The sequence below is a fragment of the Spinacia oleracea genome, chromosome 1 (assembly GCF_020520425.1).
Source record: "Spinacia oleracea cultivar Varoflay chromosome 1, BTI_SOV_V1, whole genome shotgun sequence".
NCBI lineage: Eukaryota > Viridiplantae > Streptophyta > Magnoliopsida > Caryophyllales > Amaranthaceae > Spinacia > Spinacia oleracea.
The window spans coordinates 86,837,449-86,851,948 of NC_079487.1; the positions used below are offsets into that span (position 1 = coordinate 86,837,449).

At 35.2% G+C, this 14,500-nt stretch overlaps 2 protein-coding genes and 1 long non-coding RNA gene across 3 annotated transcripts; 2 read left to right on the forward strand and 1 right to left on the reverse strand.

Annotated features, from left to right (window-relative positions):
- The first annotated feature begins 2,372 nt into the window (after positions 1–2,372).
- On the forward strand, positions 2,373–3,608 carry LOC110778107 (general transcription and DNA repair factor IIH subunit TFB1-1). The gene has a single exon (XM_021982665.2). The coding sequence runs from the start codon at positions 2,373–2,375 to the stop codon at positions 3,606–3,608; it is 1,236 nt and encodes a 411-aa protein (XP_021838357.1).
- Positions 3,609–4,870: 1,262 nt separating this feature from the next.
- LOC110778108 (protein TIC 55, chloroplastic) lies at positions 4,871–8,193 on the reverse strand. The gene is made up of 3 exons (XM_021982666.2): positions 7,654–8,193; positions 6,396–6,498; positions 4,871–6,281 (listed from the first exon to the last, which is right to left on the reverse strand). Exons 1-3 carry the CDS (start codon positions 8,079–8,081, stop codon positions 5,163–5,165), a joined length of 1,650 nt encoding a protein of 549 aa, XP_021838358.1. The 5' UTR covers positions 8,082–8,193; the 3' UTR covers positions 4,871–5,162.
- Positions 8,194–11,062: 2,869 nt separating this feature from the next.
- Positions 11,063–12,560, forward strand: LOC130466000 (uncharacterized). The gene is made up of 2 exons (XR_008926009.1): positions 11,063–11,196; positions 12,300–12,560. It is a non-coding gene; the product is annotated as an uncharacterized lncRNA (long non-coding RNA).
- The last annotated feature ends 1,940 nt before the right edge of the window (positions 12,561–14,500 follow it).

The following is a 14,500-nucleotide window of genomic DNA, read 5'->3' on the forward strand; positions in this document are numbered from 1 at the left end:
CCACTTGCCATTGAAGAACGTCTGCGGTAAACATGCAATGACCCATCAATACCCCCAATGAAAGGCTCGTCCAGTTGATCAAAACTGTCCAACCAGGCTACTTCGGACAAAGGTTGGATATCTAATCCCACAGGGGCGTTAGGGGGAGGGTTCAGTCGAACCGCCCTGGCCAAATGCTCATGGCGCAGTTCTCTAAGACGCTGACGAAAGGCAGGAGTAGGCCCTGACACAACAGGCGTAGCCCTGCCAACAACGGGGGACCCACCCCCAGAGGAAGAACCACTGGAGATAGATATCACCGCAGGCTCAGAACGAGAAATGACATCATGCATAGACTTAGTCCTATTCTCTGCTATTGTCCTAGCCTCTTCATCAAAGGGTAAAGAGACAGAGGAAGGGGAAGAAGGAGAGTATGGCTCGGAGGAATCACTCATATACCCAGGGCTACTAGGGTTGGCACTATCAGAGGTATCAGACATGTTGACTGAAAGAAAAAGAAAAAAAAAAAAAAAAAAAAAAAAAAAAGAAGAAGAATAAACAAAGGGAAGAAGGAGGAAAGTCAAAACAAAAAAGTAGACAAGTACCACAAAATACAAAACGACAGGAAGAAGAACGCAAAACGACATAAAAATGCAGGAGAAATGGGAAGAAGAGAAAAGCTTCAGAAGTTCAGGAATGGCGAACTCAAAACCACAAAAACACCCAAAAACACACATACCACAAAAAACCATGAAAAATACCAAAACACTCAAATGGACATGCAAAACAAAAGAAAAAAGACATAATGAAGGCAAAAGGAATACCTGGAAGAGAGAAGAAGGAGTCAAAAATTCGACAATGGCGGACTAAAACCCTTGAGCAAAAGTTCGAACCCAGAAAACCTCGATAATCCCAGGAGAAAGCACCACCACCAATGGACGCGCAATCACCGGAATAACACGAAAACACAAGAAAGCAAGGAACTTGGAGTTAGAACACTCTGGAAATGGTGAAATTGAGCTCGAAGCGAAGTGAAGCTAGAAGAGAGTAAGAAGATGAAGAAGGTAAGAAAAAGGAGAGAGAAAAAGAAAATGACTGAAGCCCATATTTAAGGAAAGAAATAAACGGCCAAGATTGGAAGACCCTTCGAGTCACTTACCTGGATGAAGGACACGTGGGGCGCAATAAACCGTGACGGTTTATTTTCCTTCCAAACGCTAACTACAGTAAAACCACGACGGTTTTAAAAAAAAATTTGAAAAAAAAAAAAAAAAAAAAAAAAAGATACATACAGCCAATCGCGCAGGTTATGGCCAGAAAAAGCAGGCCTAACTCCAAGCAGTCAACCCTACTCTTGGGGACTAGTTGTACAGGACGCAGCCAAAAACACAGAAAGAGCAGGCCTAACTCCAAGCAGTCAGCCCTACTCTTGGGGACTAGTTGTACGGAGTAGAAGTAACCTAGCAGATCATCCACATCAGAGCAGACCATCGGACATCTGATAAGACCGATCAAGCAAAGCAACCGCAGGAAGTACCTATTGAAAGTACCACAAGTCCACAAGAACCGCGCAGACCCTTAGGTCTGCGGGGCAACGACCTGCTAGACGACAACATAGATACGTCGTTAAGCAAAAGGACAAACAACAAGTACATCACTAGCGTACACGCGGCAACATCTGAATAGGCCAAAGTACTGAATAGTACGCCTATAAATACTACCGTCCCCATTCATTTGCGGACACGTTCAATACAAGTACAATTCTTAACCCTCTCTACTTTCTCTCTCTAGAGCATTATCCCATTTGTTGACTTAGGTATCGGAGGGGGTTTCCTCGGTTAAACCCCCGAGGTTAGCTTACGTTCGTTCTGTCTGACAGGGCAACGTCACCAGGCAGGGCTCCCCCAGTTCCATACTCGGAACAGCTCTATAAAGTTTTAGATTAATGCAGGAAGTTTTAATATTTTACTACTATGTTTTATTTAGAATCGTATTGTATTGTTTATGCGTAGTATAATACTTTACAATTTATTTTTCTTTAAAAATGAATTATAGTAGTGCTGATGTATATTCCTTTAATAATGGGCTATAGTAGATTATTAGTGCTCATAAATTTTGGTGGAATTACGGTTAGAACTTAGAACAAAGCAACAACAGAATGAGTTATAGTAGTGCTAATATAATTAGTTTATTTTCCTTTAATAGTGGTTTATAGTAGTGGCATAAATTTTGTTTGTAGAATTACGGTTAGAACTTAAAAGCAATACAAATTGTTTAATGGTTTTAGTAGTAGCGTATAAATCTCTTGTACAATAAATCTCTAGCTATAAAGCACCGTAGTATGTATAAGAGCATTGCTACATAAACCCTAATTATATACAAATAAATCGAACATGGCACTAAGAGCTGATATGGTGCCAATGGTGGAGATGTTTGTGAAGTATAAAACCACTATCAAAACCCCCGGCATAGATGGAGTCTTGAAGATGAGCCTGGATGAATTCGAATTCGTTCCCATTGATCCCACTTCGAGTTCTCGATTCCGGTCTCCTTTTAAATCAATTCAAAGCCATAGATGCTCCAATGAAGGACCAAATAACCCTGCTTTGCTAAATTTGATCAAGAATAAAGGATGTGGTGGATATATTTTTGAATTCGAGTCATTCAGATCCAGGGATATATGTCGAGAGTTCGTCTGTAAGCATATAGGTATTCCCAAAAAGAGTTGTCAAGTATCTGCTATTGGGAAAGCGGGTCATTCTCAAGAATTGAGTCTTACAAGAAAGAGAAAGCAGCAAGTGGGATTAACAAGTTCTTTGATTTCGCACAGAATTAACCCGGTAACTGATGGTCTGACAAACAAAGTCTCATTCAAATTGACACCAGAAATCATACATCAGATCTTTGCTGAGAAACCAGCAGTTTGTCAGGCATTTCTTACCAATGTACCACACAAGATCTCAGAGAAAGACTTCTGGGCTAAGTTCTGCAGAGCTGAATATCTTCTTTGTACCAAAAATGTCCAAGTTGCTGCTGCAGAAGCAGCTGATGATGAGGAGCTTGCTATTTTCTTCAAACAGGATGATATACTTACTAATGAAGCGCTTAATAAGATCAGAAAGGTGGATGCTACAATAGACTTATATGCTGATCAAGCAGATCACGGACGTACTCGTGATGGTAACACGGAATACTATGACCATACTGACTTATACAAAAGGAATATTTTACAAGAGATCAATCGCCATGGGGCAGTTGTACTAAAAGGCACCCCTAAAGATTTAAAGGTAGGAGACACACTGAGTGTGGCGAAGGGACTTGCAAGAATTCAACAAGTGCAATTAATTGATCATGAAGCATCAGAAGAGCGGAAGAATAGAATTTCCAGAATGACAGAGATTGAGGATCTTCGAGCACATGATGAACCTCTACTAGCACTACTTGGTATTGACAACCATAGAGACTATTTCTGCCAACAACAAGCTAATGCATTCAGAACTAGTCACAGCTACACACAGGAAGCTTATTCTTGTATCAAGGAATCGATTTCTCACATTAAATCTGTAGGATTATATGATTCTATGATCAAGTCTGAACTTGCCATAAAGGTAATGCAGACAACAGAGTAATGCGGAAAATGAAATACATCAGGATTCAATGCTTGTGATACTACTAATTGTAGTTGTACTATCATGAATCTCTTTTAGTGCTATGGTTAATTTGTTCTAAATTGCATGCATATTCAATTCTATCTCGGGTTAAGAAAATTAATTCTGGTAGCAGAAGAACCATCCAACTTGATGATTTGACCATTATCTAGCCAACGCCATCTAACAGTCTAACACCAGTGAAAAATCTCCACTGCCCTTGCTATATTGAATGTTCAAATTTACCTACCAATTCAAGAATCCTCTCTGTTTTCTAACAGCCACCCAATGATTCTGTTGTCTATCAAAAGAGCATCCTCTGCCAAAACATATTTCTGAATCCTAAAGAACCTTCAATTTGTGCCAAATAAGAATGTCAAGGAGCACACACTGTACCTAATAAATATGTCAAATATCATGTAGACTTATATAGGCAACCTTCGCAATCGTCTGACAAACACAAATCAATTATTATGTGCTAACTGCAAACTCAAGGAAGTAACCAAATTAAGAGAAGTCATATCTAGGCATCACATATACAAAAGGAAAAAAAGCATGACCAGCACGAAAGGGGTGCAAGCAAGGCCAGAGGCCATCCAAATTTAACCAATAATATTCAGATGAGCTCCCGTCATTTACTGATGGCAAGATCCACTTGTATCTATCCTCGTGGAAGTAGTTGTCATTTACCCTAGACAGTAGACAGTAGACAGTAGACAGTGACTACCAAATGCAACTCTCAAGTCTCAACTATTATACATTTGTAGTTAACAATAAGGCAAAGAGATGGATCCCCAGCATAAGTGGAGTTTAAATGACCAAAGGTGTAACTATGATTGACAGGCAAATCTAACCAATCACAGCAGCAGCAGCACAAAAAAAGCCAAATTTTGTTAACATGCAGAACCCAAACAGGTTAAGAGGGAAAAAGCTAAAAATTTATGAGCACATTTCCTTTTTCCCATGAGGCTACTATAATGAATTTGCCTATCTTATGCAGTGAACCATAAGAATATTGGCATACACCTCATGCACAAGCACAAACAGGTTTTACTATATATATGTGTGTCCATGTTCACTTCCAACGCCTAAAGAATCCTACAACTCTATAAGCAAAGGAAAATGGGTGATTGAAAGTTACTCATCAAACATCATATAGGCGACATAAGTAATAGGTGAGGGATTACAAGTGAAGCATCTCTGCTCTAGACAGCAAAATTGAGGAAAGAACTTAGAAATGGAAGTAAGAGACTGAACTTACCCTGCTTTACACATAGAGAAATGCTAGTAACAATACAATCCACCCGCGTCCATCACTCCATCCATCCACACAGTAGGGATCAGTCATTCCACTTAAATCAGCCAAAAGTTACGTAACCAAAAAACAGAATACATAAATTTTCACTACCTACCATTTTTTTCTATGAGCTTTCTGTACAACATAGAATTCTCAAATTTGTAGTAAGAGTAACCCAGTCCTTCCATTTATATCCTATCCAAATATCCAATATATATCCTCACAACACAAGGGGAAATTTACAGCCTCCTGTGAGTCCTTATGAAATTTGTTGTATTCAATGCTATTGCAGCAGAGCAAGCATATACTCCAGCCAAGCACAATGAAGTGGTAACTAAACATAGAGCTTTCCACTGCCTTCCTGAAACAAGTATGGCGAATCCAGTGGATAAAAGAGCGATAACAGAGAGGACCTTTTTCCATGTTTCAAAGGCTTTAAGGACACCACTGCATTCCTTGCAATGGATCACATGTCGGAAATACCGGTTAGACCAATTCGGGGCATACATGGTCCCAAGCCCACCTTTAGCAGGAGATTGAGCCGAGAGTCCAGCAAATAGGCCTGCTGGGGCATGCTCAACAACTGCTGGAATTTCAGGGGGTGAAATAGTACTATGCCCAAAATGATAAGGCATCCCATGCCCAACTTTGTCCATCCACTTCCTGTATTCTGCAACCCAAGTATCAGAAGACTTCAAATTCAGGTAGAGTTCCTTTGTTGGGACTTTCTCTCTGATCAAAACCTCATTTTGGGACGAGAGGAAGCCCATGTCTTGCTCAAACACCTTACTAGCATTTTGGTGGAAATACCATGTGGGAAAGAATTTAGCAAGAGGCGATCTTTTAGTGGCTCCAAACCTCACAATTAGCATGGATTTCCCCTGCCCTGATGGCCTGCAAAGGAAGAGCCCGCTGAAGTAGTTTTTTTCTCCCTTTTCATCAACTATCTCTCGACTATTTGAGAGCACACATGGTGCCTCAAACCTCAGAAAATTTAACATAGATTTCTCGCTTTCTTTACCCCACCAGCCAGCAAAACCTCGGTCTGTTCTCTCTATGACTTCAAAAAGCAACGCTTGAGCGTCTTCTCGTTTTGCACTCCAATCAGTCCGATCATGGGATATTGGGACGTGGGCTGGGTCCATGAGATTCTCGAGGAGAATGGAGTGGTCGTATGGAAGTTCGTGTGTAGTTGAGATATCTTGAAACCCTGGCCTAGCAAAGTTTTCAAACCAAGGGAGTTTCTCGGCGTTTGGCGGGAATCTTTGGGACATCCACACCCACACAACTCCTTGAGAATCTCTCACTTCATAAGTCTTCACACATGCTTGTTTAGGAATTTTGGCTCCTGCTGGTAGCTGTTAGTTTAAATTCATGTAAGAACTTCATTAGAATCATGCATTTTGAGCAATGATGGAAAGTGAAAAGAGTGGAGTTCAAGGTGATTAAGAGAAGATGGTACTAGTATTGACCTGAGGTATCTTCACACATTGGCCTTCCCCTTCAAATTGCCAACCATGGTATAAACATTCCAACCTCCCATCAACTAATTGTCCTTCTGAAAGTTTGGCTAGCCTACATCAAACATCATATGATAAATAAGTCAACTTCTGTATCTTTTTGGGATTAATATCAAAATAATGAATTTAGAACTTCTTTATGATAATCGTTCTGGCAACACACCAAAAAAATATCTTTTTCACCTAAAATTTTGAGGCATTGATTTCTGAGTTAACAGATTAATTTCATAGGAGTTGGTCGATTTTGGATTATTGTTTCAAGGCTTCGTTTGGCGAAATTAGTCGACAAAAAGGTAAAAAGTTGACAAGTCGCTAGAATGCTAGTACTAACTGAAATGTGATGAAAGTTAGCTAGCTGCATTGGAGGTGCTTGATAAAACTAATTGAACTAGCTGAGACATAAAGAATGTCGTAAAATTAAATGACTCAAATTTGCGTGATTAGATAGAAATAGGATGCATAATATACGTTACTATATTATGGGTGTAAATATGCAGGAAAATTTATCATAAGCTACCTTAGATTTAAAAAAGTTAAGCTTGATTTAATTTTGAGATGCTACCTCACCAAACACTTCCAAGGTAATATGCTAGCATTTCATCTCAGCGATGCTAAAAGGCTAAAATGCCTTGAGCCCTTGACAAACAATGCCCAGGCATCCAAGCATTTAACCATACTCTCAAGTCCCAACAGTTAAGGATGCAGAGTTATAGATTACATCGATTCAGAAATCGGAGAAACCCAAATAATCAATGATGTACTATGGTACTCAGACTCTTCAATTTTCTCTAGTACAGTTAAGGATGAAGGTATGCTTAATATCAATCCTTTCCATTACTATCCTAATGTACAACTTTCTATAGCTACCTTCAAATTTAACAAGAGTAGAGCTTAAATAATATCTACCCCTAGTTTTACCAAAATCATAATTCATAAACTAGCTTAGTTGGTTAATGTCAGGGGTGGTACTCATGGCAGTAGCCATGGTAACCAAGACCCGGTATCAAACCCCGTCTATATAGTCACTCTTTGTAGCACCCTGTCAGCTACATAGCTACTTAATTCAACCTGCTACCTCATGTCATCATCAATTCAATTTGTGTATTTTAAAATTGCTCAAACTAGCAATTAATTAATTATGTAAATTGCTCAATTTAGTAATTAAATAATCATGTATAACTAATTAATTAAAAGAAGATAAACTAATTACCTGTGTGGGCAACGATCTTCATAACACCTTAACTCACCGGAACCATCACGATACAGAACAAGCTGTTTATCAAATACAGTAAGACCCAAAGGAGCATCTTCTGGAATGTTCTTAGCTAAGTAAAGAGGGTACCATTCTGTTGTCCAATCATAACCCGCCACCTCTCTAACTCCTCTGACCTCTGCTTCGCTACTGGGACCCACAAAAACTTCATCTTCTCCTCCTCCAGAAGATGATGATGATCCAACGGTAACATCTGATGCAATTGCGTCTACTTTTTTTAATGATAATTTGGGTTTTTTATTTGAATTTTTGATGAAATGATGAAGATGGAGGTGGAGGTGGGAATTTGATGGGTTTTGTGGAAAACAGAGTATTGGGGTTTTTGAGAGAGGAGTATATGGAAGAATTGCTTGCAACATTGCCATTTTTTGGGACTTTTTGAGCTCAAAACGCCCCAAATTATTTGGGAATATTACATTACGGAGAGAAGTAGGACAGTTTTTGGTTGCTTGGTGTTTTGGTGCACAGCTCGTAGCCACACGTTGCTAGTGAAGGTCCTCTTTTTTCTTTTTCTATTTTTTTTTCCGGTGAAAACACGGTATTTTTTATTTTTTTTGTGCGAATGAGGCATAGGGGCAATATAAATTACGAATGGGGGTGGGGGATTCGAACTCGAGACCTATCGTACACAAGCCCTCAGTCTTAAACACGGAATCATTAATAACCAGTTATATAACACCGGGAATGAAAATAGATCTATGACTATAGATTTAGAGAATATATAACTGTACATTTACAACAATTACTATTCTGCATCGTAAAGCACAACTCTTACTCCAACGCATCTAGCTTGACACGACCACTCATTTTCAATATTCTGGCATCTTTTTAAATAGAGCACCTCGCAATCTGCGCAAAAATTATTATGATCGACGAGTTGATACAAAACCTAAATTCGTATCAATCCAAATCACATTTTCAGTTATCAAAACCCTAGAAAACAAATTCTCATCTACGAATGAGAATCAAGAACCTGGAAAAGGTCAACAATACGTTGGAACAACCTTGAAAATTGGGAACAAAGCAATGGAAAAGGGAAAAAAAGGGAAAAACAAGAAGCATCGAAAATAATCTAATTTCCGAAGAAATTAGACTATTTATGGCAACGGCAAAAAAAAAACTGAAACCTTAAAAGATGAAGGAGAAGAGAGAAAAAAATGTTCACTCAATTTTCGTAGGAAGGTGTTGCTTTTGTTGTGATTTGACCATACATTTTGAACTTAGAACACCTTGTAAGCAATGTAGGAGGTAAATGATTTTGACGCATTAAAAGTTGATTACCTATAGTGAGAACAATATTCTCGAGATATTTAATGCATTACTTTGAACACAAATTGTTTTCCGTATTAGTAAAATTTATAAAAAAAATTATATTTAGAAAATTTACATTGAAGGCAATCCAATGAAACCCAACAAATTAATTTTGTTAATTAATTGTATTACCAACTACAGTCAAAGTTTTAAAACTTTGACCATACAAAAAGTAAATATGAGGAACATTATGAAACTGAGAAAGTATACAGTTTGATAAAATCAATTTGCATTTTAGACTTTTGAAAATTCCTAAAAGAAAATTTTTAACTTTTTCTTTCTCTGTGTTTTATTTCTATACGTTTTCCTCATCAATTATAACCAATAAAAAATTACTCCGTATATGTATTAGAAATTATAATTTTGGGGGCTTAATTAGACCTACTTAGTTCACTTTATTTCTCCTAATTTGAATGAATATAATTTTTCTGATATGACCTAATCTAATTTTCCAGAACTAATATTTAAATTAAAACCTATGATTATTATTAATATGTTAAATGATTAAATTTTTAATCAATATTACTCGTAAAATAAATTTCATTCAAATTTATAATATTATTATTGAAAGTTACATATTATTGATTTGAATTTGGTCATTATTTAACTACTTCTTATACTACCTCTGTTCCTAAATGATCTTTACGGTTACTATTTGCACGGTAATTAAGGAATTTTGGTGAACATGTGATGGTGGGGTAACAAATGGAAAATGAGTGGCTATAAATTGTCCAACAATGTGAGTGGGTGGAAACTAATATTAAAGTATTGTGAGTGGGTAAGTTATGGTGGGCCAAATAAGAGTAAAAATGGAATAAAGTAGGAGTGTAAAGAACTTTCAGGAACGGACTAAAACGGAAAGCGTAAAGAACTTTTAGGAACGGAGGTAGTATAAGATAGATATTGAGTTCTTCATCTAAACATTTTTTATAATAACTACGCACACTAATAAATGAAACGAATTAATATGAAATATTGTATCAATATTAATGAACAATATGTTTTTAAAAAAGATGAAAAATTTCCCTATTTCTGAACAATCTAACAAGAAGTTTGACATCCACTGCACTCCAATATTATTTAATGCATATTATATGCAAATTTCATTCTAATTTGGATGCGATCTGGACATATCTGCTCTAATTAATATAGATCTTGACATATGGGTCCTTATATGGATATGATCTGGACATGCCGGTTCTAATCTAAGCATGATCTCGACATATCGGTTTTGAGACATGATTTGAATAGATCGGTTTGATCTAAACATATTAGTTTAGATTTGGACATGATTTTGACATATTAGTTTTAATCTGACAAATCCGTTCAGATATGGAAATGATCTAAGCATATTGATTATGATCTTGACATATCTGAGCAGATTGGTGACGATCAAAGTATAACTCATATTAAAATACGGAGTGAGTAGATTAAGGCTTCGTTTGGTAGGGCGTAAGATATTTTCATGGAAAATTATTTTCCCATTTTCTATCATTTACGTTATTTGGTTTGACAAGGGACGTAAAACAACTTTTCATAACTCACTCAAATGTGTAAAAATATTTTTCATGTGAAAGGGAGGGAAACCGCTTTTCCACCTTTCCTCCTCGCCTCCCTCTCCCTTCTTCCCTTCAATCTTCACCATCTTATCCCATTTTCTTTTAAGAAACCAAACAAAACAAAACTAGTTTGGAATTGTGTTTTCCCTTGGAAAATGTTTTCCATGGAAAATCACACTACAAGAAAATAATACAATTATAGACGGATTTCCTTCGACGGTTTTGTAAACAGTCGCTATAATTTATGTGCGCGAATTCTTAAGTTACATATTTCGACGCTTTTCGCTGTCGAAACATATTCAGACAAATAAATAAACACGTGTTTCTCCCATGTTCTCCCATGAGGAAGTATAAGTCACAAGTGACTTGTGTCCAATATGGACACAAGTGGATTAAAATAATATAAAATGAAAAATAAAAAAAGGAAAACTAACTCTCTGAAAACGGGCTCCGTTATGGAAAAAGGGGGGAAAAGGGGGGGGAAAGAAAAGGGGGGAAACAAATTGAAGAGAGAGAAACACCTCCTTCTTCCTCCTTCTTCCTCAATTTCTGAAGAACATTCTGAATTTCTTATCTCCTCACCATTTTTGCAGAAAATCAATTATTCAAGGTAAGTCTCATCCCTATTAATTTTTTGTTGTTTTTACAATTTTAGTTAGGTGTTAACAATTAGGGCAAACAAAAATTGGAATCATAATTTTTTGAAATTGGGATGAGAATTGTGAACATTCGTAATTTATTATTATTTATTATTGAAATTAGAATCATAATTTATGCTTACACATGACCATTTGCGTATTTACGCTTATTAATTGTTGAAATTCGAATGATATTTTTAACGAATACGTAGCGTTAATTTCATTGTTTTGCAAATAAATTGTTGAAAATGGTGGCAATTGGATTTTTTAAGGAAATTTATGGTTTAGATTTTTGTAGATTGGATATGTTACTTTCCATTTATTAGAGAAAAGAAATCAGGAAGAGAATCTACCATATCACAGATAGTTGTCAAACTCGGCTCTGTTATGCTTTGCTTATGTATTGGTACTAAAATTATATGTATCGATAATATATAATCTTGTATAGGTATTGAATAATGGGAAAAACATGGACTTGATTTTGCAAAATATTGTTATTGGTTGCTTTGCTTATGTATTGGTACTTAAATGTTATGTATCAATATTATATAATGTTGTATTTGTTATTGAATAAATACGAAAAACATGAATTTGATTTTGTAAAATATTGCTAATGGTTGTTATGCTTATGGTTGGTACTTAAATGTTATGATCAGTACTATATAATGTTGTGTTGGTATTGAATAAATGCGAAAATAATTTTGTAAAACGTTGCTTGGTTGCTTTGCTTATTATTGGTATTGAAATGTTATGTGTGAGTAGTATATAATGTTGTATTGGTATTGAATATATGCGAAAAACATGGACTTGATTTTGTAAAATGTTGCTAATGGTTGTTTTTCTTATGTGTTGGTACTGAAATGTTATGTATTAGTACTATATAATGTTGTATTGGTATTAATATACGCGAAAAACATGGACTTGATTTTGTAAAATGTTGCTAATGATTGCTTTTGGTATGTGTTGGTACTGGAATGTTATGTATCAGTACTATGTAATGTTGTATTGGTATTGAATATGCGAAAAATATGAACTTGATTTTGTAAAATATTGCTAATGGATGATTGTTTTACAGCATTATGCAAGAGATAAGGAGTAATTATCTTCTAAGGATGAGAAATACGGAAGAGAATGATGGTTCCTTCTACTCCCTGGATGTCCATGATGACACCTCCACAAGAAATTTCGAAGTGGGACATGTTGGTGTTCATGACGTTTATATTATTATCACGGTGTATGGTTGGATTCATTGTTTTGTGAGGAACTTATGTTGTATTTTGCTTTTGGATTCTCCCATTTGGGGCATTTTATATTGTATTCCTATTAAGTATTATGACGTGTTCTCGCTTTTGGATTCTCCCTTTTATGGACTAATGAGTTCAAATAACTATAGGAGTAATCACATTGTGTTGTCAATTAACTTGTGAATTAGGTGACATTTACCCATAGAATATGACCCGTAACTCATTCAAGTTGGAATACTATATTGTATTGCTACTTATTTTAAAGAGAATAATGCATTTACAGGTCAAAAAGGGGCCCATTAACACTGAATTAGTACCCTTGGCCGTCATAAATGTACCAAACTATGTTGTATTGGTACATATTTTAAAGGGTTTAATAGTTTTAAATAAATGTTAGTAATATTAAATCTGTGACTTTAGAAAAGGTATATTTATATAAGAATATAATAATGAAAAACATTAATAATTAGAAGTCATAACCGTTCGATCTAGTTTTAAGGGCTTATCATTGTTTGAAATAAATATTGGTGATGTTAAATCTGTGATTTTAGAAAATGTTAACATTTGTATAATAATAAAATAATTAAAAAAACGTTAATAATTAGAAGTCATAACTGTTCTTCTAGTTTTATTTGAAGTTACACGTCAACTATTAATATTTTTGTATCTCATGTGTACATTATATGATAATAACCATAGATTACGTTTAATTTGCTTGTTACACTTAAAAAGTATAAAGTTTGGTAACCATAAGTTGCATTTAGGTTACTTGTTAGTATTTGGTTCAATCCCATATGTGTTTTATAAAATGATTTACTTCATATACTTCGTGCTAGATAAGTATTACTATTAATCGCACTCATATGTTTCTAATACTTCATACAACTTTACCTCTCAATGTGATTTTGTATTATACTTATTTTGTATTGAACACTATATTGTATTATACTTATTTTTTGAATTTCATTCTATATTGATTATACTATATTGAACACTATATTGTATTATACTTATTTTACAGAGGTGAACCATTTGGTACCAGAATTGTACCCTCCTTTGTTGTATTTGCATTCATTTTTATGAAATGACCACTTCATATACTTCGTATTTGATAAATATTACGATTAATCGCAATAATATGTCCTTTAATTATGTAATTTGACCCATTGACCATTAAAGTTAGATCACAAAATTAAGTGATTTGACCTTTAATTATGTGATTTGACCCTTTACATGTATATAATACATTTACATTTCACAAAGGGACCCAAGCATTCTAGGTTGGTACCCTTTAGTATTAGAAAGGTATCGACCTGTATTGAAACTTAGTTTTAAATTCAAAGACTTAGTTAATATTAAAATAAATACTGATAATGTTGAATCTCGCATTAGAAAAGGGATAACAATCACTTATTTGAATTTCATTATTCAATACTCGTTTTGTTGATAGCAATAGATATGATTGCGGTTGGTAATATTAAATGTGTGACATTAGAAGAGGTTGATATTGGTATAAGAATATAATAATGAATTGGTAACGTTGAATATCACATTAGAAAAGGGTAATGTTGTATAAGAATATAATAATAAAAGAACGTTAATACTCAATATTCGTAATTCATAAATGTTCGTTTTAGACATGGTTGTAGTTAACTCGTTACTCAAATCAATAAGACGAACTATTTATACTTTTGAATGTCGCATGAGCTGCTTATATATGGAACATCGTGATGTTGTTATTTGGGTTGTCAATAGTATATTCCTCAAGTCTGATGTGTATTTTAAGAATTGACTGTGTTCTTGCATGGTTAAAATAGATAAAGAATCGACTATTAACATTGTGATGTTGTTAATTAACTTGATATTCTCGTAATAATTCATTTGAATTTCCTTTTCAATCCAAACAATTAATCGCAATCATTTGTCCTTTCTGTATTGGTATAAAGTTTACAGAATATCATACTTTTACAGTTCAAAAAGGGACCCTTGCTGTCTAGGATGGTACCCTTTACTAGTATAAAGGTATCAAACG

Excerpts from the sequence above, each read along its gene's own strand:
- LOC110778107 (XM_021982665.2), top strand. The coding sequence starts at position 2,373 with ATGGCACTAAGAGCTGATATGGTGCCAATGGTGGAGATGTTTGTGAAG.
- LOC110778108 (XM_021982666.2), bottom strand. The coding sequence starts at position 8,081 with ATGGCAATGTTGCAAGCAATTCTTCCATATACTCCTCTCTCAAAAACC. Across the intron at positions 6,499-7,653 it reads GAAGATCGTTGCCCACACAG|GCTAGCCAAACTTTCAGAAG; the intron begins GTAATTAGTTTA and ends TGTTTGATGTAG. Across the intron at positions 6,282-6,395 it reads AATGTGTGAAGATACCTCAG|CTACCAGCAGGAGCCAAAAT; the intron begins GTCAATACTAGT and ends TTAAACTAACAG.